Raw genomic sequence first — 27,266 nt, 5'->3', positions numbered from 1 at the left:
AAAGCTAGTCAGGGTCTAAGCCAGGGGTCTCAAACTCAATTTACCTGGGGGCCACTGGAGCTAGGGTCTGGGCGAGACTGGGCCGCATCAGGTTTTCCAAAAAACAAAAAAACGCATTTATTAAAAACAGAAAAATGAATAAACTTTGCTTTGGTTTTGATTTTCTACAAGAAAAGCTCTGATAAAACATTCCACTGTTCTCAAATATCTTACTTTTTATTTTTCTACACAAAATAAGATGAAAAATAAATAAACAAATCAAGAATAAAGAAAACCAATCAATCAATCAGTAATAAATAAATAAATATAATAATAATAATAAAACGGCAAATAATAAAAACTTAAGAAACCACATATAGTTGGTGGGTAGACAAATTATTTTTTTCAGATTAAAATGAACAAAGCATTATTAGAGCCCTGTAGACATGACAAAACACGACTATAGTCACATTTATACTCTTTTTATTTACAACATATTGCGCAACTGCAGGGTCTTGAGACACATGCTAACTCGCAAACTAGAGAGCTAGCGACCTAAACGGTAGCCTTCAAGTTATTTCCTTTAAACTTAAATAGCCAAAAACTTACCACTTCCACACGGATAGGGAGGATAACTATTAACAGTTATTTAACCTTTAACATGAACATTAATCAAACGTAATAATTTTTTCTGGGTACATGATACCATACAGCATCCGTATCAAACTTGCGCGGGCCGCACTGACATTAAACTTTCATATCAAGGCGGGGGGCCTCAAAGTAGTGTCCTGCGGGCCACTTTTGGCCCGCGGGCCGCGTGTTTGAGACCCCTGGTCTAAGCCGTACCGTTTTGACTGATACACACCCATTTGTTTTTCGTGTCTGTGTAACTTTCAGGTGGCTCGCAATTCCCTCCACAGGCCAGCAATCATGCGGAGTCTATCCCAGTTGCAGATCCTGGATGGCATGATGGTTACAGTCGAGGAGAGAAGCAGAGCTGAAATCACGGACACATCAGTGAGAGCTGCATACTTTCTCTCAGTCATCGGCGCATAGAAGCAAACACGCCTTTTAGCTCAGTCGCTCTTCTTATACTTGAAGCTCAACAGTGACATGCGGTCATGGATGTTAGAAATGTATTTTCCTTCATGATTCCAAGCGTTTTGATGCATTTTTTTGAAGTAGAAATTGCTGAATTTGGACATTTGGACATTTGGACAAGCATTACCTCAAATGACGTATCGAAAGTATTAATATTTTGAGTTAAGACTCGATTTTAGCGTCCAAAAAGCTACTATCGGTAGTATTAATATTTCAGTATCGATCGGCACATCACTCGGCTGAAGCAGACTGAATTATTGCATCGCTACTGTATGCGAGTAGCAGTCTGAAAGGCATTATTGTAAGTGCACATACAGTCAGTGATTAACGCACACCTTGCAATGCACCTCAGTGTCAGTGAGTCATGTGTTAACGGCTGTCGTCGTGTATATATTCCAAGCAGAAGATATAGTAATATAATATTTTATCTGAGTTGCTAAGACTAGATCAACCCAGGTAGATGTTCGGACTTGTCTGCAACGTTAGTCACCGGGCAAGTTTATGTACGCTTATTATATTTGTCTGGCACCAACTTTAAAGGAAAACTACACGTAATGGGGCAAGGTTTATATGGTTTTAAATACATGCTGTAACCGTTTATGTAGTAACAGGTTCATTCATGATAACATGTCATACTCATAGTATTTTGGTTTTTTTAAGCATTACCGCCGCACGGCAACTCAGATTGTACATGAATACCGCCGTGCAATGCTGGTTTGATGCCGGTCTAAAAGACTCTTCTTCCTTCCTGGCAAAACCAGACAGTCTGGCCATCTGTGGGAACGTGGGGACGGACGGGGGACAGACCGGGGATGGTTCAGGAGTTGTATTGCAAATGTTGATCCAAAATTGGTGAACGTCAGCATCAACATAGCAGGACGGTTTGGATGGAGAGGGGAAGCAAGTCATTCATTCACCGCTTATCCTCACGAGGGTTGCGGGTGTGCTGGCCGAGGGTGGAATTGAACCCTGGTCTCCTAGCTGTGAGGTCTGAAGGTCTGAGGCTAACCACTCGACCGCCGTGCAGCCCAGCTAACTAACATTCATTCATTTTCTACCGCTTTTTCCTCACGGGGGTCGCTGGGGGTGTCTCCGGGTGAGAGGCGGGGTACACCCTGGACTGGTGGCCAGCCAATCACAGGGCACATATAGTCAAACAACCATTCACACTCACATTCATACCAATGGACAATTTGGAGTCGCTAATTAACCTAGCATGTTTTTGGAATGTGGGAGGAAGTCTCCGGAGAAAGCCCACGCATGCCGAGTGTGGAATTGAACCCGGGTCTCCTAGCTGTGAGGTCTGCATGCTAACCACTCATTCATTCATTTTCTATCGCTTATCCTCACGAAGGTCGCCGGGTCAGCCTATCCCAGTTGTCTTCGGGCGAGAGGCGGGGTACACCCTGGACTGGTGGCCAGCCAATCACAGGGCACATATAGACAAACAACCATTCACACTCACATTCATACCTATGGACAATTTGGAGTCGCTAATTAACCTAGCATGTTTTTGGAATGTGGGAGGAAACCGGAGTACCCGGAGAAAACCCACGCATGCACAAGGAGAACATGCAAACTCCACACAGAGATGGCTGAGGGTGGAATTGAACCCTGGTCTCCTAGCTGTGAGGTCTAACCACTCAACCGCCGTGCAGCCATCAACGGCAATGTTGAAGTTAAAATTAAACCAATTGCATGGACATCTGATGTGGTATTTATGAAAGTAGTAGTTCTAATAACATTCTAATAAAGCTTTAATGAGAAAAAAAACATGATCCCGTCTCTGTCATTTCCACATGTATGATTAGCAGGCAGAGGGGGGGTCACGTTGACCCGGCTAATAGGGAGTAAATCCACTGGTGCATTATCGGCCGGGCACATTTCATCTAATCAGCAGGATGATGCCAGCAGGCTTAGGCTGCTTTTAATTCAGGGCTGCGGGAGAATTACTGCAATGGCCTCTCATTACATGGAAGCAGCCATTCGGTATGACGGAGAACGTTTGATCCCAGCTTTTCCCTTGTTTGTGTGGATGCTCTCACTTGGATATGCTGCTGTATGACGCCCGTTTGGGTTGTAAAAATTGCAGAAATTGACAGGACTGTACAGAAAATCACAGCAATTCATGGAAAAGTCAAATAAAAACAAAGAAAAATATTCCAAACAAGACGGACATTGACTTGATTGACTTGCTTCCGGGGCGGCACGGCGGACAAGTGGTTAGCGTGCAGACCTCACAGCTAGGAGACCTGAGTTCAATTCCACTCTTGACCATCTCTGTGTGGCGTTTTTTGTGGGCTTTCTCCGGGTACTCCGGTTTCCTCCCACATTCCAAAAACATGCTACGTTAATTAGCGACTCCAAATTGTCCATAGGTATGAATGTGAGTGTGAATGGTTGTTTGTCTATATGTGCCCTGTGATTGGCTGGCCACCAGTCCAGGGTGTACCCCACCTCTCGCCCGAAGACAGCTGGGATAGGCTCCAGCACCCCCAGCGACCCTCGTGAGGAAATAGCGGTAGAAAATGAATGAATGTTAGTTAGCTGGGCTGCACGGCGGTCGAATGGTTAGCCTCAGATCTTCAGACCTCACAGCTCAGAGACCAGGGTTCAATTCCACCCTCAGCCATCTCTGTGTGGAGTTTGCATGTTCTCCCCGTGCATGCGTGGGTTTTCTCCGGGTACTCCGGTTTCCTCCCACATTCCAAAAACATGCTAGGTTAATTGGCGACTCCAAATTGTCCATAGGTATGAATGTGAGTGTGAATGGTTGTTTGTCTATATGTGCCCTGTGATTGGCTGGCCACCAGTCCAGGGTGTACCCCGCCTCTCGCCCAAAGACAGCTGGGATAGGCTCCAGCACCCCCAGCGACCCTCGTGAGGAAATAGCGGTAGAAAATGAATGAATGTTAGTTAGCTGGGCTGCACGGTGGTCGAATGGTTAGCCTCAGATCTTCAGACCTCACAGCTCAGAGACCAGGGTTCAATTCCAACCTCGGCCATCTCTGTGTGGAGTTTGCATGTTCTCCCCGTGCATGCGTGGGTTTTCTCCGGGTACTCCGGTTTCCTCCCACATTCCAAAAACATGCTAGGTTAATTAGCGACTCCAAATTGTCCATAGGTATGAATGTGAGTGTGAATGGTTGTTTGTCTATATGTGCCCTGTGATTGGCTGGCCACCAGTGCAGGGTGTACCCCACCTCTCACCCGGAGACAGCTGGGATAGGCTCCAGCACCCCCAGCGACCCTCGTGAGGAAAAAGCGGTAGAAAATGAATGAATGAATGAGTAGTAATGACTGCCCCCCCACCTTTTTAGGATCCTCTTGTCTGCGGAGCAGCAAGCAATCAAATCACCAATCCGCTACCCAGACTGTGGATGAAGTGGACCCAACCCGGTGACAGTATCGGAGAACGACCGCCGTTAGCAGTTAGGTTGCAGATAGGGCCTGGTTCGAATATCCAGTATGTGTGTTCGGAGTTTTATTTGAACTTCCTCCGATGCTTCATATTTCTTTCAAGCAATGTGAGGAGTGCTGTAGCAGTTCCAACCTGGAGACAAACTCGCCTGGACTGATGACGTACATGCCCGTTAGAGGAATGGCCATGACCGGACTACAGAACCTCATTCATGGCCACGACCTGCTCCAAGAAACCCAGTACACACCCAAACGTGAGTAATATTCTCCATGCAGTCGCTTGAACTTATGAAGTCTCAGCTTCTGTTCTTCCCCCGATCCCAGACAAGAGGCACATAGACAGGAACCCACCTTCTAGCGTCCATGCTGACATGATCTCCAGACAGTCCCGAAAAGCAAGAAACATGATAGCTGCATGTACCCTTCCCCCTGGGAAGAAAGAGCAATTCTTCTACCATGCAGGAACAAAATACCAGGTTGATGAGTCCTAACATTCCATAAATGGGATTATTATCCTGGGACAGTATCTGATAAAAAAAAACTTATGTCCAAAAATCTTTGGACGTCAATATTTTATGAATTCACAACAATTGGTTTGAAATAAAACTGTCATGATGTGACTGAAGTGTAGACTTGAAGCTTTCATTTAAGATGTTTTAATATTACTATACTGGAATTGGGACGGTGTAGTGGTTAGCGCGCAGACCTCACAGCTAGGAGACCAGGGTTCAATTCCACCCTCGGCCATCTCTGTGTGGAGTTTGCATGTTCTCCCCGTGCATGCGTGGGTTTTGTCCGGGTACTCCGGTTTCCTCCCACATTCCAAAAACATGCTAGGTTAATTGGCGACTCCAAATTGCCCATAGGTATGAATGTGAGTGTGAATGGTTGTTTGACTTCCTTTATTGTCATTGCACAATAACAGAGCAGTGAAATTACCAACGAAATGTCGTTGCCTGGCTCGCATATAATACCAGAGACAAAAGAAGATTAATAATAATAATAATGTGGGCTGCACGGCGGTCAAGTGGTTAGCGCGCAGACCTCACAGCTAGGAGACCAGTGTTCAATTCCACCCTCGGCCATCTCTGTGTGGAGTTTGCATGTTCTCCACGTGCATGCGTGGGTTTTCTCCGGGTACTCCGGTTTCCTCCCACATTCCAAAAACATGCTAGGTTAATTAGCGACTCCAAATTGTCCATAGGTATGAATGTGAGTGTGAATGGTTGTTTGTCTATATGAAAGTTATTATTAAGGGAGAATAAAATCCAAACCCTGTGTGAACATTGAGATTGAGATCTATGAGTCTGGAAAGGATCTATGTAAATCCATTTCAAAATCTTTGGGACTCCAGCAAACCACAGGGAGAGCCATTATCCACAAAGGACGATGATGGAACAGTCGGCAATAATGGGATTAATGAAAGTTGTTATTAATGGAGAAAAAAATCCAAACCCACATTAAAATGATTATAATCATTTATTAAAATAAATAATGTTAATATTAATTATAAATTAATATTTAAATTATAAATCTAAATAATTTAAATTTAATTTAAATTATTTAAATTTAAATTATTTAAATTTATTTTTTTTATGATTATTATTTTAATATTACAAATCCAAACCCACATTAAAATGATTATAATAATTATTATTTATTAAAATAAATAATGTAAATATTAATTCTGAATTAATATTTAAATAATGTAAATATTAATTATAAATTAATATTTAATTTATAAATATAAATAATTTACATTGAAATTTAAATAATTTGAATTTAAATAATTTACATTTAAATTTAAATAATTCTGTCCTGTCCTTTAACATCTAAAATTAGCATATTTCACACATACTGGCAAATGGTAACTGACTACCATATTTTCTGGACTATAAGTCTTTTTTTTTCATAGGTTTTTTTCATAGGTTGGCTCTTCCTGCAACTTATACTCCAGAGCGACTTATAAATGAAAAAACTGTATAAGTTACATAAACTGGACACCTTTTCTGTTCATGTTTATTTTTTTGTGTAGCTGAATAACCATTGTGTTAGCATATCTTACACCTATTAGCATGTTCTCTATTCTTTTATTAATGTTAGAACTTGCCTTCTAAGAGGACGTAATGTCTGTTTTGGTTAAGTAGTTTGGAAAATAAATTACCCGCAAAAAATGTGACTTATACTCCAGTGCGACTTATGTTTTTTTTTCTACCTAATTATGCAATTGTGGTCTTGTGCGACTTATACTCCGGAGCGACTTATAGTCCAGAGAATACGGTCATTTGATTAAAAATGCTAATCATTTGACTGCCCTAATAAAGATTGATTATATATTATCAACATTAGTGGTTTATTAGATCATACAAAATGTCGACAATAATGTTGTTTAACTTCAATTTGTAGTACAATAAATATTTCAAAACGCAGTTAAATAAAAATATTTATCCAGTCATATTTTTTTTTCATTGTACTTTTCTCAAAATTAACTTAAAAATCTCGTCTTGTCTTCTTCAACCGGACCCAGTCTCTTGCATCGTCTGATGGTTGGGTGTCCCATCTCATTTGGTCCCATTTTGAACTTTTCACATGCAAACACATCAGTTGCACTTGAAAGACAATTAGGATGCTTAATGGGGTCATGTTGTGCATCGCTTTGAAATGCATTCGTAATGACTGCGACTTTATTTTCTATGCACATATGCGGATCACTAACCATGGTAATCTGAGGATTTGGTGTCACTTTTACTGCTATCCCAAACAAGTAGCGGGGAAAAAAAAAAAAAAAAAAGCCCACAGATGTAAGGGTACGTATGATACTGGCACGCTTGCATCCACTGGGTCAGATGCATCCCCAACAAGTGGATAATCCAGCTTTAGCACACCTCTCTGTGGACAATAATCTGCAATCACTCAGATAAAGATGTAATCTTGAACGAGGTCCAAATGGATTTCAGAGATTGTCAGTTTCATCATCATGTTAGCCTCTTTTCCACACAAAAAAAAAACAAAAACTGCCCTCGATGTCACCAAATCTTGTGGGATGTAACTGGAAATGAACCAGTCAACTTCTCCGCTTGTTACATTATAAATCCCCATTCCTCATTTTGACTTGTGTCCAGTAGTCCAGTACTTAACGCAAACACCACAGATCGGGCTTAGTATGCACACGATAGTTTACTGATAAGTTATATTTATTGTATATTTCGCTATTAGACACCCTTTTTATTAAAGACAATACTAATATGTGTGAAAGTTGGACATGAGTGGTACAGATTTACTATCCAATAGAAATGAGTCAACACCATTTTGGTGACAAAACGGACTGACTAAACCGGATTCAAAAGTTTCTGCAACTTCTCTGTAAAACCAAAACCAAAATAGTTCCAGCTGCTGACCATCGCTAATGAGCTAAGCTAATCATCGCTAATCGTCCAAACTTTAAAGCAATTGACCAGACAATAAAATTAGAAAACGGGTTCTGTCATAGCGAATAAACACCAGGAAGCAAGTCATGTCCGAGAAGTAATAATGTTGAATGATATAAAAGATAAACATTATAATGACACATTAAGGAAGTGTCCGGAATTCGTGATTGGGAAAAGTCCATAAGCATGATTGTATTTGGTAGGGCCACACTGATACATATTAATGGTAATGGTAATGGTTTTATTTCATTTGAACATGCATCAGATTACAATTGAATGCATCACATAATCAGTTCACAGTTCCACATGTCCAAAAGGAGTAGGAAGAAGCAAAGCTTATTAAATCCTACCCCTTCATCTGGTACTTTTACAATCAGTAACTGTTACATTTGTTCACTTCCTGCTTTCCAAATATAATTTAATTTTATTGTATTTTTTTAATTAAAAAAATATTTTTATTTTATTTTTTAATGGTTTAATTTCATTTGAACATGCATCAGATTACAATTGAATGCATCACATAATCAGTTCACAGTTCCACATGTCCAAAAGGAGTAGGAAGAAGCAAAGCTTATTAAATCCTACCCCTTCATCTGGTACTTTTATGTACATCAGTAACTATTACATTTGTTCACTTCCTGCTTTCCAAATATAATTTAATTTTATTTAATTGTATTTTTTTAATTGAAAAAAAAATCTAATTTTTTTTATGGTTTTATTTCATTTGAACATGCATCAGATTACAATTGAATGCATCACATAATCAGTTCACAGTTCCACATGTCCAAAAGGAGTAGGAAGAAGCAAAGCTTATTAAATCCTACCCCTCCATCTGGTACTTTTACAATCAGTAATTGTTACATTTGTTCACTTCCTGCTTTCTTAATATAGTTTTAAGTTTTTTTATTTTATTTTTTAATTTTTTGTCCCGTACAGAAGTATGAGGTGATAAGACCATACAATGACATAATAATGGGTACCATAGTAACTGTCAATATAGTGATTATTAAACTCACAAAATATTGTTTATCATACTAAACAATAAGTACTAAAATATATATTTATGATCGTATATGACTTTTTTCTTAAGAATGCAACTTTCTTCTATGTATTTTTTCATGTGATTGTAATACTTTATCGTAGTTTCCTGCCATTGCAGACAGCAAAAAAGGCCAAAGCTCTCCCAAAACATTCTCTAATGCACGTACTTAATTTGTGTTAACTCCCTGCATTAAGCGGGGGGGCTAATGACTGCAAATGAATGCACTGTCATTACCTTTCCCTTTCCTGACTGACATCAAAATGGCAGCGGATGGGACTTACACTAAAAGAAACTAATGCACAGATTTGGTGGCTCAGCACGAGAATGCTCTAATGCATTAGGTATTACAAAGGATAATTACACATTTTATATCTGTGTACCGCGTGTGCAATATTGATATGTCAAAAAGGTTAACAGTTTAAATGTGGTTTTCTTTAGTGGGCCGCCGTCCAGCATGTCAGAATCGGAACATTAAAACAAAATTAAGCACACAAAAGATTTCATTTGAACATGCATCAGATTACAATTGAATGCATCACATAATCAGTTCACAGTTCCACATGTCCAAAAGGAGTAGGAAGAAGCAAAGCTTATTGAATCCTACCCCTCCATCTGGTACTTTTATAATCAGTAACTGTTACATTTGTTCACTTCCTGCTTTCCTAATATAATTAAATTTTATTTAATTGTATTTTTTTTAATTAAATTATTTTTTTATGGTTTTATTTCATTTGAACATGCATCAGATTACAATTGAATGCATCACATAATCAGTTCACAGTTCCACATGTCCAAAAGGAGTAGGAAGAAGCAAAGCTTATTGAATCCTAACCCTCCATCTGGTACTTTTATAATCAGTAACTGTTACATTTGTTCACTTCCTGCTTTCCTAATATAATTAAATTTTATTTAATTGTATTTTTTTATTTTTTTTTATTTTTTTAAATGGTTTTATTTCATTTGAACATGCATCAGATTACAATTGAATGCATCACATAATCAATTCACAGTTCCACATGTCCAAAAGGAGTAGGAAGAAGCAAAGCTTATTGAATCCTACCCCTCCATCTGGTACTTTTATAATCAGTAACTGTTACATTTGTTCACTTCCTGCTTTCTTAATATAGTTTAAGTTTTTTATTTTTATTTTTTTAATTTTTTGTCCCGTACGTTTATCATACTTATACAGTACTAAAATATATATTTACGGCCGTATATGACTTTTTTCTTAAGAATGCAGATTTGGTGGCTCAGCGCGAGAATGCTCTAATGCATTAGGTATTACAAAGGATAATTACACATTTTTATATCTGTGTACCGCGTGTGCAATATTGATATGTCAAAAAGGTTAATAGTTTAAATGTGGTTTTCTTTAGTGGGCCGCCGTCCAGCATGTCAGAATCGCAACATTAAAACAAAATTAAGCACACAAAAGATAAGTCAATAATTCAACAGCGCTGAGTGAACCCAGATGCACTTGCTCTCTTTTTTTTTTTTTTTCTATGCGTTGCCTCCTCCTTGTGAGCAGACCACATGGTTCATAGCTGGTTTAATGGGATGGAATGTGACAGGTTATGTTTTCCATCCCCCTGATATGGAGACCGAGACTCCGGAAGGAGAGGGTGGAGGAGGGACGGGCTCGGCGCTGTTATGATCTGGATTCATAATTAGACTTGTTTGTGCATGTCATGAATCACTTATATAGAAGATGCACTCACCAACCCCCCCACCACCATCACACACACACACACACACATGCTGTAGAAGAAGAACACATGCTCCGTATGGGGCCATTACTTCTGGTCCACAAATTCCCTACATTTTCTGTGTGTGTGTGTGCAGCTAGAGCTCCATTAGTCCAAGACTCTGTGAATAATTGCTGAATGGACCGCGATTTCACCACTATGTACTCAGGTTCCAGTGTCAAGGGGGTTGACATTAGAGACATGACGGCATTGATTGATGTTTTATTCTGAAGACAACAATGCATCATTCACATTGCATGGAGGAGCAACATCAACACGCATTACGCATTTATCAGATTGTATTTACTTTACATGTGCAGCAGTGGAGGTCGCAAATACTCATCAGGCCTTGACGTGAAAATGACTGTTTTCAAGTGCTGGGCATCATTATGAATAATGCTGCCATTATGTTTTGACATCATAAAAAAATATATATATGTATCACAGTGCTGCTTATTTTTTCTGTTATGAAGGGACTTTTTATTTTTTTAAATTAAAATTTTAAAATTTAAAATTTAAATTTTAAATTTTAAATTTTAAATTTTAAATTTTAAATTTTAAATTTTAAATTTTAAATTTTAAATTTTAAATTTTAAATTTTAAATTTTAAATTTAATTTTATTTTTCTGTGGAGTTTGCCTGTTCTCCCCGTGCATGCGTGGGTTTTCTCCGGGTACTCCGGTTTCTTCCCACATTCCAAAAATATGCTAGGTTAATTAGCGACTCCAAATTGTCCATAGGTATGAATGTGAGTGTGAATGGTTGTTTGTCTATATGTGCCCTGTGATTGGCTGGCCACCAGTCCAGGGTGTACCCCGCCTCTCGCCTGAAGACAGCTGGGATAGGCTCCAGCACCCCCGCGACCCTCATGAGGAAAAAGCAGTAGAAAATGACTGAATGAATGAATGAATGAATGAACTTTGAACACAGCTAGAAGACCAGGGTTCAATTCCACCCTCGGACATCTCTGTGTGGAGTTTGCATGTTCTCCCCGTGCATGCGTGGGTTTTCTCCGGGTACTCCGGTTTCTTCCCACATTCCAAAAACATGCTAGGTTAATTAGCGACTCCAAATTGTCCATAGGTATGAATGTGAGTGTGAATGGTTGTTTGTCTATATGTGCCCTGTGATTGGCTGGCCGCCGGTCCGGGGTGTACCCCGCCTCTGGCCCGAAGACAGCTGGGATAGGCTCCAGCACCCCTGCGACCCTCGTGAGGAAAAGCGGTAGAAAATGAATGAATGAATGTTTCCAATTATGTAACACTATCATGTATTGTATTTCTTGCAATAAGCCTTAATAAGTACACAATATTTCCTTTATTAATCTTAATAAAGCGTAGTCTCCAGTAAAAAAAAAAAAAATACATCTATATATCATGTATCAATGTGTGACTAAAAAAAAAACATCAATGTTTTTGCCCCTAACGGTTCATGAATCTTAATTGAAGCAGCTCTAGCAGAAATAGGAGCAATAATTTCCAACGAATGGCCTTCTACAGTAGAGGGGGATTACAGGGTAGAATAAATGTTGTCGTGACTGGCAGGTTTTTTTTTTGTTGTTATGGTTTATTTTGTCCTACAAATTGATTTCCCCCCCCCCCCCTGAAGACGACAATAAAAAGCGGTCCACAGTGCACACCCTTACCCCTTCAAGCACAGCGGACAAAGAATAACACTTTAATCTTCTTTCCTCCAGATTATTGTCTGTCTTTGTGTTGATATTGCAGCCATTCGGTAGCTCATTTCATGATCCTGCGATTTTTGGACTTCTTTCTAGGTCAGGGGTCGGCAACCTTTAGCATGAAAAGAGACATTTTGCCTCCTCCTGTAAAGAAAAATGGTCTGGAGACGCAAAATATGACACAGCTTATGGAGTTTTTACTTAATAATAAAAATAGACGTAAAACAAGGAGGCTGGCCAGATACATGCGGCTACAGAGCCGCAGGTTGGCGACCACTGTTCTCTGTAAAAGCACTTTCATTAAATTGAAATATTATGCAAAGACTTGTCTTTGTGTGTAAAAGACACAAAAACAAGGGTTGAGAATATAACAATTTTGCTAATTGTGTCACTTTTAGGGTTCAAGTAATCATATTACAGTCATGATTTTTTATATTTTCAGATGCTCTTTTACATATTTAAGATTGCCTTGTTGATAATTTATTTAGGATAAGGATCACGCATTATAAATACAAAAAGGTTGGCCTTTTCATTGTTGCAAATCATTTTGCGTATAAATTAATTTCTTATTTGCACATATATCCTGATAGTAAACTTGAGTTTAGGAAATTATTCATAACCTATGAAATTATTAAGCCTCCAGCGTGACAATTGCATTCATTGTAAAAATGTACAATCTTTCATTAAATGGCCAATTTGAATTAAAATGAGCTGTGCAATTTGTGTTTGTCTCCTTGGTTCACCACAAAATGTATTTAAGTTTATTAACTTTGCAGTGAGGGCTGAGTAATTATAAATAGCGGATTTGCATGCATATTTTACATACAAAGCATGAAATTAAAATTATACTCCAGTACTGTTACTGTAAAAAAAAATTGGGGGGAGTGGCCGTTTAAAAGGCGGAGTTTAGGTATCCTTTTTGTCCAATCAGACAACGCGCCCTACCCTCGCCTTCACTCTCATTGGCTACAATCAGTGTGTGCATCATGTCTATGTTGCTTGGTTTCATAGCATTCGGCTAGCAGCTAACCGCTATTTTATCGACATTGTTATCTATTCTGTCACACCCCACACAGAGTGTCGCTACTGTGGATGATTTCACGTACGCCGGTAAGATTACACCCACGCTAGCGATAGTATTAACTCGCAGAATTACCGCAGTTTTACGTCAGTGACAACAAGCTAACGGTCTGGCTTTCGTTGATGCTGGCTGCTCTTGCTAACAATATAGCTAGCAAAAGTGACACTGTAAAGACCGGAGAAACCACAAACAGTTAGCTTTGATTTTGTTTTTTTGTTTTTTTATGAGAGGGGACCATAAACGAGGGGTAAATACTAAGATTAGTAACTTCAAAAGGTAATGTTACTTCATATTTAGTCCATCTCTGCTTGTGTTTTCTTGGCAACTCCGCTGTTGCTATCCAGATTAGTGCACAAGATAGTGACAGCCTTGGTCTCGTAAATGATATCTAGATGTAAAATTAACTCACATAAATTAATTAATCCTAGTAGACGTGTTGAATTTATGATTTTCAGTCACTGTGTCCAGTAATAGTGACATTTTCTCACATAAACACAGACAAATGTGTGATATGATAGTGACTAATGTATCTCAATCTGTCCATAGTGGAAAAAGTGTGGTTCCTCACACCTTGACATGAAGATGCTGACTGGAACCTTCACTTCAGCTGTGTGGAGATGACCTGCCACCCTTTTGGGAATGGTCAGAATGGGGCCAGATGTGCCCCTTCTCAATGAATACAAGCAGGAGTTCTTCTGGAAGCGCTTCCCCCAGACGGTGTTGGGGGGTCCACGCTTCAAGTTGGGCTACTGCGCTCCGCCGTACGTTTACGTCAATCAAGCCGTCCTTTTCTTGACGCCATGGCTGTTCGGCGGCGTGGGTACGCTCCTCTGCCAGTTGCAACTTCTTCAGGCGCTGCACGCCGCGCTGCTGTCCGGTGTGCTGATGTTCGGTGCGGCGGCAGGCGTCCAAGCTGTGGCCTTGTATGCCGGACGGCGCAGCGGCACAGTGGAAAGGCTCGGTGCGCCCAATATTTTAGTTGACGAAGAGGAAGTGGAATTCACTCACTGCGTCAGCACGGAGACGGTCCGTTTCATTGCTCCCGGGAAGAGATTTGGGCTGAATGTGGTGTTGCATACGGTACTGGCAGGGGTTCTCTGTGGTTTTGGGACATGGTACGTGCTCCTCGGGAGGCTGACCGCTCTCTATGGCAGCATAGGTGTGTCCTTGGTAGTTTTTGTTCTCAGTTGGGTGACTCTGTGTATAGCAGAGTATTCTCTTGTTGTAAATACAGCCACAGAGACTGCTACTTTCCAGGCGCAGGACACTTATGAGATTACCCCACTCACCCGACCCCTCTACATTTTCATCTTCATCGTTGTGGACTTGACAGACAGGTAAATAATGTTAACGCCACCGCTCAAATCCAATGGTGACATTTTCTTGTACTTTTTGTTTTTTTAGGTTCTCGGGTCCAGTTCCTGAGCTCCAGCTTGCCAGTCAAATTCTTCACGTGATTTTCCTTTTTTTACCTCTGCTGTGGGCGCTAGGAATACTACCTCCTCTGGACGCCTTGTTCCTGTGGGGCATGGAGCAGGTGCTGGTGTTCGGATTAGGAGGCTCGCCCATGTCCAGCAACCTCAGGTCTATTAAAATGATACGTAGTCAAGTCAAATTGAGTAACTCGGCACTATTAAAAGGGGACCTGTTGTGCTTTTTACATTTTGCTGACGTATAAATGTAGTTAGAATGTCGTATTATTGTGTTAAATGATGCGAAAGTTTAAAATAAGGAGGTTTGCGCATTTGGAAGTGAGCCCTGATAGAAGTTTGGGATGGATCAAAACGCTCGGTTTCAGAAGGCGTGGTAAAACTGCCCATTTGTGATGTCACAAAGCGGTGGACTTTCTTTTATGGTTCTTAGATAGATAGATTGATAGAGCTATAGGTCTAGATCTATAGGGATAGATAGATAGATAGATAGATAGATAGATAGATAGATAGATAGATAGATAGATAGATACTTCCTTTATTGCCATTGCACAATAACAGCAGTGAAATTGCCAACGAAATGTCGTTGCCTGGCTCCCGTATAATTCATTCATTTTCTACCACGAGCGTCGCAGGGGGTGTTGGAGCCTATCCCAGCTGTCTTCGTGCGAGAGGCGGGGTACACCCTGGACTGGTGGCCAGCCAATCACAGGGCACATATAGACAAACAACCATTCACACTCACATTCATACCTATGGACAATTTGGAGTCGCCAATTAACCTAGCATGTTTTTGGAATGTTTCCCACCGGAAAACCCACGTATGCACGGGGAGAACATGCAAACTCCACACAGAGATGGCCGAGGGTGGAATCGAACCCTGGTCTCCTAGCTGTAAGCTAACCACTCGACCACCGTGCCCCCCTATAATAATAAATACAACAATGTACAGCGTAAACAGTAAATTGCACAAATAATTTAAAGTTGGGAAGCACTTTGGGGCGTGTGACCAATCACAGCCGGGTGGGGGGGCTGTGGGTGGAATAAATTAAACCAGACCGTCTACAAAGTTTTCTGTACGGGTTATTGTGTGTAGCTGCTCTATAGGAGACCACAGCTCAATACAAAGGGTTGAAAAATGATAAAAAATAGGTCCCATTTAAGGACTGACTCAGACAGAAGGTTTCTGCACAGTACTACTATCTCCCATGTGTCATATTTTAGTCATCCCAATTGGAGCTTTTGCCTGTCTGACTCTTGGTGTGTACATGCCTTCCTCACAGGCTGCTGTCGATGTTTGCCGTGTCCGCTGGTGTCACCGTGTGCAATTGCTTCATCCCATCAACACTGGGAGTCGTCCTCTTCTCCACTGCAACGGGATTCCTACTGAGCTTGGACCTCAGCCAGGTCGGCACACTCTGCCATGGTTCCAGGGCCGAGTGCAAGGACTTTGGATTGCGCAGACGGGGGTCCCCGCCGCCTCCTCTTTCCAACACCTTTGGTTGGAACCTCGGCTGCACGGAGGTGTTGTTATATCTGAGCCTGCTACTGGCGGCCCTGGCTGAAGCGGGTCTCTTGCATCACTTCCACGCTTCAGCTCAGTCCCATAGTTTGCTGAAGGGACCCCAGGCTCCCGTCAGCTACCTCCTCCTGCTCCTCTTCTCCCTCTGCTGGGTTCTCAGAGAGATCCAGGGGGCCTACATATTTGGCGGGTTATTCCTCAATCCACTGTACCCGAAAGGCATGTCCAGTGTGCAGACTTTGAAGCAGAGGAACAGAGGATTATTTATTGCTGCAGCCATCAGAAGAGTCCTTCTTTATCTTGGTGAGAAGTCTGTTGTTTTCCAGACTACATCCAAAAGTGGTAACAACATCGTTTTGTGTGTGACCCATTATTGTTGTGTGTTCACAGTGTCTCCATTTGCATTGATTGCTTTCCTGTCTATGGATAAATCTTTGCAGCAGCTCAACGGGGTTCCTCTCTGCGTGGGGTTCACACGAGCCTTCAGAGTGGTAGGCACACAAAAGCTTGTTGGTTGTATGAAACAAAAACAAGATTTATTTGTATCGACTTTTTGCAGATTTATAATTGGTTGTTCGGAGATGGGACGTTCAAAGGGAAACTAAATATTTGCCATTGTTAAGAAAAGGCTTTATTTTTTAAGTACTTGTCCGGTCATTACAGCGTTTGCTCTTTGTTTCTGTGCAGGCATGGCAGAGCTCGGAAGATGCTTTACTACAAATGGTCGTCATCATCATTGTGCGTCTCATAGCTGGAAACAACACACTGCCTGGGTGGGACAAGCTGGGCACAGGAGTTCAGCTTCTCCTGGTGAGGTGTTTCCATCTTTTCCATCTATAAAAATGTTTCAGACACGTTTAGCGAGATACTTTTCCCCATTTCAAATATGGGGTAATAACTATAAAAGCAATCGTCACTCGCTAAATGTACTGCAAAAAAGGTCAGTAAGGATAATTCATAATGCCGCCTACAGAGAACATACTAACTCCTTATTTCTAAGATCACAAATTAACTTCAACTTTCTGATATAGTTAATCTTCAAACAGCTAAAATAATGCATAAGGCTAAAAATAACCAATTACCTAAAAATGTCATCCAATAATTCTCTACAAGAGAGGAGAAATATGATCTTAGGGAAGAACTCCATTTGAAACACTTCTATGCTAGGACTACGTTAAAAAGCCATAGCATTTCAGTATGTGGAATCAAACTATGGAATGGATTGAGTAAGGACCTCAAACAATGCACAACGATGAGCCAATTCAAGAAACAATACAAGCAGTTGATGTTTGCTAAATACAAGGATGAAGAGTCTTCAACCAGTCATGATGTGCTATATATATATATATATATACACCATGTCCAGTATCAGCCCCCGTAGCTGTCCACTCAGAGCGCGCTGCTCTGGTATTGTGCCCGTGAAACAACCAATCAGAGAACAGAACATTTTCTGGAAACAAAATGGTCTTTTGATTAAATAGTACGTGATAATAAGCTCATGATTAAATAGTATGTGATAGTAAGATCATCACATGGTGCCAGTATGATGAGTCACATTTATACTCTTTTTTTTTTTTTTTTTTTTTTTATTTACAACATTTATTTACAACTGCAGGGTCTTGAGACACATGCTAACTCGCAAACTAGAGAGCTAGCGACCTAAACGGTAGCCTTCAAGTTATTTCCTTTAAACTTTTAAATAGCCAAAAACTTACCACTTCCACACGGATAGGGAGGATAGCTATTAACAGTTATTTAACCTTTAACATGAACATTAATCAAACGTGATAATTTTTTCTGGGTACATGATACCATACAGCATCCATATCAAACTTGCGCGGGCCGCACTAACATTAAACTTTCATATCAAGACGGGGGCCTCAAACTAGGGTCCTGCGGGCCACATTTGGCCCGCGGGCCGCGTGTTTGAGACCCCTGCTTTAGCACATGTATTAATGTCTCACATGGATTGTAGATTGAGTGCAGTTTTCCTTTAAGATAAGTTGTTTAACAAAGTACGGTACAGTATGCCCTTATTCGGTTAATGTTCACTGCGGGCGTGTAGACAGAACAGCAGTCATTGGACGTCTATATATTAATTTGCAGGCCCAAAGTTGTATTTATACTTGAAGCTAGTAAAAAGAAGGAATTATAGAAATGATGGTGTATTTCCTCCATAGATCGGCCTACTGATGGATAGACTGACCCAGTTCCTGGCCAAGTTAAAGTTCACCCTCACTGTGTTGGTGACATCTTGGACCGAGAAGAAGCAGCGCCGGCAGTCAGCAGGAACTCTTCTGGCTCTGAACGCCTCCCTCTGCCCGCTGCTGTTGGCCGTCGTGACCCTGTCCGCCCTGCTCTCTGCACCCCTGCTGCCTCTCTTCACCTTGCCCATCTTTCTGGTCGGGTTCCCCAGGCCTCAGCGCAGTTGGCCGGGACCCGTAGGTACCGCGTGTCCTTGCGCAGACTCGATCTTCTACCAGCAAATGAGTGGAAGTCTGGCTTCTGCCCTGAGGACGGCCTTTGCAAGAGGGTCTCTTGGTCAGTTATGCCATTTATTTTCATTTGTTAGAAAAATTTGCTGAGTGAGTGCACTATTTTTTTAATTTGAATTGGTCTTGGAATTAGAATTTATTGTGATGGTAAGTATATTTATCACTGTATTTATTTATCATTGTTGTCAGTCCTCAGTCACGAGGGTGCAGAAGAAAAAGGCGAATCATTTATAAAAAAAAACTAGTGATGTCACAGCAGGCCATGTCGTCATATAATGTATAATTCAATACAAGTGCTTGTGAGGTTGATGATTACAGTCCAGTGACGCCAGTCTGAAGTGTTCCCTCTCTTTGCTATATCACTAGAGGCCGTGTAGCAAGTAAGGCAGTAAAGGGGTCTCATCCTTGTGTCACTTCCCATCATGGCATTCTGAGATGTCGCCACGGGACATGACATTATCCCTGAGCCAAGCATCCACTAGTCAACTTAAAACAAAAGCCTTTTTCTGTCCTAAGAGGAACACCCACAACCTTGACATGAATCCAAGGGCAAGCAGGAGAGATGTTATATTTAGATCTCTGTAGGGGGGGCAAGCACCATGAGTAGTGCTCTCCTAGTACGGTTTAGGTTCCTTTCGTTTCTTTTCTTCACATATTGATGATTGTATTTTCCTTCTTGCAGGTTCTTTAGCTCCTGGTTCTCACTTTCTTGGGCGATTCCAAGACCGCATGGTTTGGATCATGATTCTGGAGAGGGGATATGGCTACTGCACTGTCAACATTAAGGTACGCTTTCTGCTTGTTTGACACAGTCCTTCACAGTGACAAAACAATCCATGTGTAGACTTCATTTAAAAAACACATTAGTCATGTATTACAGACATTTTATGCACATTACCGTAAATGTTCCAAGTAGTGCCTCTATTTAGTAAACCGCAGTGTCTCTTATAGTCTCCAGGTGTGTGGTCTAAAAAAAGGGCTGGGGCTATAAATTGCATTGGCATGAACAGTTGTGGCTGTAGACAACCTCCTGTTCTATTTTTAACCCCACAAGACTTTATTCGCTACGTGAGCAGTATTATGACTCGTCGGCATCAAGCAGTTTTATCTAGCTGTTTATGCACTTTAAAACACTGGCAAGTTGCACTGCTAAGTCATCACTAGTGTTAATGCTCTCTTAGTAGTTAGCTCCTGCCGTGTTACATTGGTTCTGTTGCTGGCGTGTTGCGCAATATACCTGTTAGTACATTTCCATGGGTAAAAAAACACAATGTGTTTTCCCCAATTATCATCTGCTTCCAATCAACACCCCATCATTCTTGCTGGCCCAACTATTTCATATTAATAATATATTTATATATATATGTGTGTATATATATTTGTATGTATGTATATGTATATATATGTATGTGTATGTATATATATATATATATATATATATATATATATATATAATATGTATATATATGTTTTTATAGTTGTGGCACATGGCTAAAAATGCTATTATGCTAATGTTAGCATGCTAACACCTAACATGATAGTGCTAAATCTTTATATACTGTGTGTCTACCTATGAAAATAGCTAAAAATGCTACTATGCTAATAACATAGTTAACATGCTAGCAGTGCTAATGTTAAAGCTGAAAGTCTACAATAGCATCTTGACAGTTTAATTTCAAATTAATCGGAAATTAATTACATTTTCCCAAAGGGTTTGGAGCTCCAGGAAACATCTTGCCACACTGTAGAAGCGCGCCGCGTGGACGAGGTTTTCGAGGCTGCTTTCGAGCGCCCAGAGCGACTCGGTTTGACGCAGGGTTTGAACCTACACTGGGCCAATGCTCTGACACCTTGTGCAGCACTGGCCGTCCGGGTCTACTCGGATGCCCGGAATGTCCTCTCTGGTATCATAGACTCTCACGACAACTTGAGGAAACTTCAGGACGACTTTCTGAAAGCCCTGGTGTGGTTGCTTCTCCGGTATTGCATTAAGAAGCATAAAGGCTCTCTTTGGAGCTGCAGCGAGGCGACTGGAATTGGAGGCAGAAAGTCCCAGTCCTCCCAGCGGGCGCAGACTACATGCAACCAGCTCCCTGACGCCATCGTGGTAGAGTCCAAAGTGTCGTCCCTCAGGTTCAGACAGGACAGCTCCAGCTTGACATCCTTTGGTGATTGGTCCGATGAGGATGATCTATTTGGACCTCAACCAGCCAGGCGGACTGTGGCCTTAGTAACGGCAGAGGCCCAATCTGGACACACGATGCTGCAGACGGGAGCCTCTCTTCCAGGATCCGTAGAGATGGACGGTCTTTTTGAAAACATGGCCCTCTCTGCCCTGCAGCCTTTACAGCCCCTAGGACTCGGTGTCGGGATGCCAGTGGTTGACAAAGGTCACAACCCGGAGGTTTTCAAAGAGAGTCCTGGCTCTCTCCGACAGCTCAACTTCAGCTGCCCCCAGTCCGAGGTGTTCAACCTTCCGACAGGGTGGAGGACGGCGCCGTTGCTGCCGAGCCGGCTGCTGCAGCTCAGGCCTTTATTCCCCGAGGACTGGTTCAGGTTTGCCTTGAGCCAGTTCGGCCCCGTCGTGCAGAGTGAGACGTCCGAGGACATGACCAAAGCTCTGAAGGAAGACGAAACCTTGAAAGACCTTCACGCTCAGGTTGCAATTTCGTGTCTGGTGTCACTCGGCGCGGAGTCCGCCTTCACCAGTCCCAGTTACATTTATAGGCTCTACTGTGGAGACGTGCCGTGGACAGAGGGACTCGAGTGGCTCTCCTCCAGTAAAGAACTGTATCAGCTCGCTCTTAGGGCTTTCAGGTAAAATCACAACTGTGAATTCTCATCAAGGATTGATGACATCGCTGCCTTTTCTATTGTTTTAGGTTTAGCTTCAAGCTACTGTTTGATCAAGCAAGCTTTGGGCCCATGGAGTCTCCTGAGGAGATGTTCAGTGCCTTGGAGGAGTATGAGAAGGACTGGTACATAGGATTGGTGTCGGAGAAAGGCTGGCATGACAGTGTCCTTCAGGAGAAGCCCTTCCTCTTTTCTTTAGGACATGATCTTTCTATGGTAAACACACATTTTCAATATAGCATCAAGTTCGTATTAATAAGTCTTGTGGTCCACAGGGTACCTACACCGGGCGAGTCCTGTCCTTGCAGGAACAGCTGGTGCACGTGGGTCGCCTGAACGGTGAAGGAGTGAGAGGTCAGTGGGCAAATCTGTCCTGGGAGCTCCTCTACGCCACCAATGACGACGAGGAGCGTTACAGCATCCAGGCGCACCCCTTCATGTTAAGGAACTTAACTGTCCAGGCAGCGGATCCACCTCTGGGGTACCCCATTTACTCGTCTGCACCCCTTCACTTCCCCTGCCTCTGACCGCACGGGGAAGAGCACTTTTCACTTCACAACCACAAGCTTTCATGTTTTTAAGAAACCTGTGAGAAACTTAAAGCAAAACTGCATTTTTTTTTTTTATTTAGCCCATCATCCACAATCCTTAAGTGAGACAAGAACACAAATGTGTATTTTTTGTGTATTCTAAAGATACCAAGCTACAACAACATTGGTATTAACATGAGAAGCTGAATGCCACATCAACTAAGGGAAGTTCATTCATTCATTCATTTTCTACCGCTTTTCCTCACAAGGGTCGCGGGGGATGCTGGAGCCTATCCCAGGTGTCTTTGGGCGAGAGGCGGGGTACACCCTGGACTGGTAGCCAGCCAATCACAGGGCACATATAGACAAACAACCATTCACACTCACATTCATACCTATGGACAATTTGGAGTCGCTAATTAACCTAGCATGTTTTTGGAATGTGGGAGGAAACCGGAGTACCCGGAGAAAACCCACGCATGCACGGGGAGAACATGCAAACTCCACACAGAGATGGCCGAGGGTGGAATTTGAACCCTGGTCTCCTAGCTGTGAGGTCTGCACGCTAACCACTCGACCGCAAATATGGCAAAATATGTTTTAATATCTTTGTGAGCGGCGTCGGTGTGTCCCTTTATACTATATACAGCAATGAGCTGCCTGTTTTTATATTGTTAGAACGCCCACTTGTGTGTTCATGTCATACAAAAAGATTGTGGATGATGGGCAAAATTTAAAAAAAGACAAGTTTTCCTTTAAGACCAAAGGGATCTTTTTGGTAGAATATTGGAACATTTGTTGTTTTTAGGGGTATAACGATTCGATTCCGATCATGATTCATATCAACTTACGCCAAATCAAACTATTACATAAGTAAAGTTTTGACCTATTTATCATTAAAAGTGCTTAAAAAAAACACACACATCCGAATGAACTCTACCATGTTTAAATCCAGTGCTTTATTTCCTAGTATCAATGTATTTGATTACCTATTTGATTAAATTATGTTAGATCGATATGTCGTCCGGAATGGCAACTTGCGGAACACTGATCATAGGAATATAAATCGATACATCAATATAGCGGATGAATCGTTACACCCCTAGTTGTTAATAATAGGATTCAGTTATGGTGCTTCAGTTACAGTACAACAAAGGAAGAAGCAAAAATACAATCAAACTACAAGATTCCCATTTTAGAGGAAACATGAACACTCATAGCTTAGCTAATTGGGGGATACATTCAACAGAAGCACATTGGGTGTTACTTGTTTATTTTGTAATTTTTTTTATATAAACATGCCTACCTGTCATTTGAGGTCAGATTCAGCTTTGCTGTTTTTAAATTACCGTTTTTTTTTTTTAATTTTGCCCCTCCCCGCCTGCTAAAAAGGGACACAAAATCCATTTATTTTGTTAAGATATCAAGGATGTGCCTTGGGTATGTATCGTTGTAAGCGTTTAGTGCTATTGTTTTGTTTACACTTCACTTGTTTACAACTTTTAAAATAATACTTCAACAAATGTGACCATAGCCTTGTACATATGGTTCATTTTTATATATGTCTACCTGTATATACTTAGAATAAAATAGATTGTATGAAGATGTCTCGGTTTACATTTCATCAGAAAGCAACATTTTAGGAGTTCTTGGGCTTGCTGAAATAGGCAGAGTCTGCATCCTGCAAAAAAAGAAAAAAAGATAAATATATGAGCACTGTTTTTTTTTTCAATAGCAAGAGCACAAGTATTTTTGTGCCGCTTCCTGCAATAAGCTCTAACTGCTTGATCTTAAGAGGAACATGACCTTTCCGCATAGCCCTTAGCTATTTCTTCCCAGCAGAGGCAACCAAACACATTGGTCAGTCAGTCAGTCAGTCAGTCAGCACCGGAGAGCAATGTCACATCCTTTAACACAGAATTAACAAGGCCAGTAGCAGCTGCGGTCCTGCAGGTAGTCATCCGGTTCAAGTAATTTCTCTTCATGACGCAAAAAAAAAATCGTCCAATTGTGGTTGTGATAATACAAGGTCAACAAGACGTATTGCAACAGTGCACAGTAGCAGCACACAGAAACAACTATCCATCTGACTGAGGTGTATACATCGGAACACAGAGGAAAAGCCAAACAGCTCTCGTTCCTCTTTTTGTATCCAGTTGCTCATGACGAGAAGGTCAAAAAAAATATTCCATGCTCATTGAAGTCGTTAGCTAGGTTTAAAACCAATATTCCTGTGTACCTACCCCTCCGGCTTTAAAATTCTGCACTCTTTTCTTGCCCAGGATATTTGTTATAAACCAGGCCAATGTGGGGGTGTACTGCCAAATGTAGTAATATGTCAAAAATGGCTGCTGTGCAATCCACATTTCCTTGACGCCATTGGCGATTCCCGCTAGTATTAAAGAAACACATCGACTTGTGGGCATCTTGTGTGTCTGTTCACCAGCTGAAGTCACAGGCTAAGGGGGAAAAAAAACGAGAGCAGTTAGTAGAATCAAACGTCAAAACATTCATATGCTCACAAATATTCACCTTGTGCAGGTTTTCTCTGATAGCGTTGTGTACTATAAATGATTGCACAGGACCTGGACACACTGTGCTGATGAATATGTCGGGGTAGTCGTACAGCTCCGCTTGAAGGGATTTGAAAAAGCCCTGAAGGATAAGACATGGATAACAGGTACTCGACTGCTTATTGTATCCATCTTATCCAAAATTATATTTAAGGATCTTTGTAGGCGCAAACATCACCTGCAGAGCGTGCTTGCTCGCAGCGTATCCTGTGGCTAAGGGTCCCCCCGCCAGGCCCAACAAGCTGCTGATGGTGACGATGGCGCCGATGCCGCGCCGCGTCATGTGAGAAAGCACATGCTTGGTCAGGGAAAGGGTACCCAGGAAGTTGACGTCCATCAAGGCCTGGTACACTTCCACGTCAGCGTCCAAGAACAAAGAGCGCTGGCTTCGGCCCCCGTTGTTTATCAAGATGTCAATCTGGAAGATGAGTCGTGTTGATTTTGTCGTTGAATGGGACTTTGGGAGGTTTAATGGTATTCCATACCCGTCCAAAGTGTTGAATTACAGCTTTGGTTTTTGCTTCATGGGTAGTCCTCTCCAATAAATCCAGCGGAAGAATGAGAATATCCTCATCTTTGAGACTGGAACACTCTGGAGATATACAAATAATACATACTGTATATTCCATTAAATAAGATGATAATGCATAAATCCAACATACAGTGCTAAGACTAAGAATTTTTTGGAATGTCATGGTTTTCTGAATAAATGTCATAAAATGTGATCTGATCATCAATGCCGGGGGTCTTAAACTCCACAAAAAAAGGTTGCCTTGCAGGTCTCATCCACAGCTACAAGAAACGGCTGGTTGAGGTTATGGTAATGGTTTTATTTCATTTGAACATGCATCAGACTACAATTGAATGCATCACATAATCAGTTCACAGTTCCACATGTCCAAAAGGAGTAGGAAGAAGCAAAGCTTTTTAAATCCTACCCCTCCATCTGGTACTTTTACAATCAATAACTGTTACATTTGTTCACTTCCTGCTTTCCATAATACAGTTTAAGGTTTTTTTTTTTAATAATGCACGATATGACCATCCAATGACATAATGGGTACCATAGTAAGTGTCAATATAGTGACATATAGTGACATATAGTGATATAGCGCATCATGACTGGTTCAAGACTCTTCATCCTTGTATTTAGCAAACATCAACTGCTAGGTTACTGCTGCAAAGGGGGCATTTAAAATGCTTTATCCACAAGCACTATATGAGTTTTTTTGGTTTCCAATAAAGAAATGCTGAGTTTTTATTTCATCCTTCGACAGTTAAAAACCCCGACTTGGATGAAGTTCACATCACATGACATTCCAAAAGGTTTACATACTTTTTCTTGCCACTGTAACTACGGAAAGCTCCAGGCATCCTTTTTGGCTTTGGACTTGATGTTGCATGCCTTGTAAATGCTGTCTTACCCAAGCATTGACGTTTCACCCTCTTCAGCTCACCCTCACGGCGTGCAGACAGGACGAGGCGTGAGCCACATCGCGCCAGCTGGTAGGCCAGCTCTTCCCCAATTCCACTGGAGGCTCCTGTCACCCACACCACCTGACCTTTCAGCTTGGCCTCTGACAATTAGGTGAAAAAACACTCTTAACAGTTCACAAGTTGACAGCAAACTCCAAGCATTAAATCTAAGCGCATTAAATATAAGTACTTTTATTAGAAGATTGTATTTACAGGTTGGTTTTTTTTGTGCTTACCTGGTTTGCGTCCCACCAGACTTGCCCACAGCAGCGTAAAATCAGCATCGACGAAGAAGAAAAGCAGGAAGTGAATTAATCCATAAAGTATTATTGAGTAGTACAGCGCGGATGCAATAAAGTCATACATGGCTACGAATTTGCTACGAATTTACTGGAACAAATGGAACATATGCGTCCACATTACTTTAAAAACCGGTTCGCGCAAGACAACCGAAATAAGATGGCAGTTATAAACAGGAAGAAAGGTGATGTGGGCGGACGTTGTGTCACTTCCGGGTTTCTATTTTCACCTGAATGCTGTTTTGAAGGCAGCGATGGCAGACAAACCATTGACAATTTGCATGTTATGAAATGTGGCACAAGTACCTGAATAAACCCATGTGCACATAGCGTGAACCAAAGGAGATTCGAACCCTCAAACTTTGTCTGTGTAGCCATTTGTAGCATGTGGCTCATTTTTTTAGCACACATTTTTTGTTTTTTAAAAATAACGCTAATATAGGTAAAATGTACAGCAAGAAAAAAAGCTTAAATCTTGATACCGATAACTGAGAATAACACAAAAGGGCTTTCAACCCCTTTTCACACATTATAAATATTTGCTTTGTAGTCAGTAAACATACTGGCGCATACATAATATAGCCGCTTCATTAATGTGTCCAAATGCAGAT

General features: G+C 41.3%; 3 protein-coding genes across 4 annotated transcripts in view; 2 read left to right on the top strand and 1 right to left on the bottom strand.

The window, feature by feature from the left end:
- lrrc9 (leucine rich repeat containing 9) overlaps nucleotides 1-5,113 on the top strand; it is a 29,945-nt gene extending 24,832 nt beyond the window's left edge. The window contains exons 30-33 of the mRNA XM_058090441.2: nucleotides 877-996; nucleotides 4,401-4,511; nucleotides 4,604-4,754; nucleotides 4,825-5,113. Coding sequence (XP_057946424.2) covers nucleotides 877-996; nucleotides 4,401-4,511; nucleotides 4,604-4,754; nucleotides 4,825-4,991 — 549 coding nt within the window. The 3' untranslated portion in view covers nucleotides 4,992-5,113. The remainder of the gene's footprint in view (nucleotides 1-876; nucleotides 997-4,400; nucleotides 4,512-4,603; nucleotides 4,755-4,824) is intronic.
- Nucleotides 5,114-13,366: 8,253 nt separating this feature from the next.
- On the top strand, nucleotides 13,367-23,998 carry pcnx4 (pecanex 4). Its single transcript, XM_058090181.2, has 11 exons — nucleotides 13,367-13,506; nucleotides 14,024-14,814; nucleotides 14,882-15,061; nucleotides 16,191-16,732; nucleotides 16,820-16,920; nucleotides 17,117-17,239; nucleotides 18,610-18,970; nucleotides 19,607-19,710; nucleotides 20,636-21,741; nucleotides 21,807-21,993; nucleotides 22,053-23,998. The coding sequence occupies exons 2-11, from the start codon at nucleotides 14,117-14,119 to the stop codon at nucleotides 22,302-22,304; spliced, it is 3,654 nt and encodes a 1,217-aa protein (XP_057946164.2). The 5' UTR covers nucleotides 13,367-13,506; nucleotides 14,024-14,116; the 3' UTR covers nucleotides 22,305-23,998.
- dhrs7 (dehydrogenase/reductase (SDR family) member 7) lies at nucleotides 23,714-27,002 on the bottom strand. 2 transcript variants are annotated; one of them, XM_058090188.2, is made up of 8 exons: nucleotides 26,962-27,002; nucleotides 26,593-26,612; nucleotides 26,305-26,457; nucleotides 25,366-25,472; nucleotides 25,059-25,298; nucleotides 24,840-24,962; nucleotides 24,551-24,766; nucleotides 23,714-23,988 (listed from the first exon to the last, which is right to left on the bottom strand). In XM_058090188.2, the coding sequence occupies exons 1-8, from the start codon at nucleotides 26,973-26,975 to the stop codon at nucleotides 23,947-23,949; spliced, it is 915 nt and encodes a 304-aa protein (XP_057946171.2). In that variant the 5' UTR covers nucleotides 26,976-27,002; the 3' UTR covers nucleotides 23,714-23,946. The 2 variants fall into 2 exon arrangements, with proteins under 2 accessions (XP_057946171.2, XP_057946169.2); XM_058090186.2 differs by lacking the exon at nucleotides 26,962-27,002 and having other exon boundaries at nucleotides 26,593-26,819.
- Between the last annotated feature and the right edge of the window lie 264 nt (nucleotides 27,003-27,266).

Source organism: Doryrhamphus excisus, linkage group LG14 (assembly GCF_037039965.1).
Source record: "Doryrhamphus excisus strain RoL-2023G ecotype Guam linkage group LG14, RoL_Dexc_Guam_v1.1, whole genome shotgun sequence".
NCBI lineage: Eukaryota > Metazoa > Chordata > Actinopteri > Syngnathiformes > Syngnathidae > Doryrhamphus > Doryrhamphus excisus.
The sequence above is the reverse complement of the archived record's forward strand: the minus strand, read 5'-3'. Positions and strand labels throughout refer to the sequence as shown.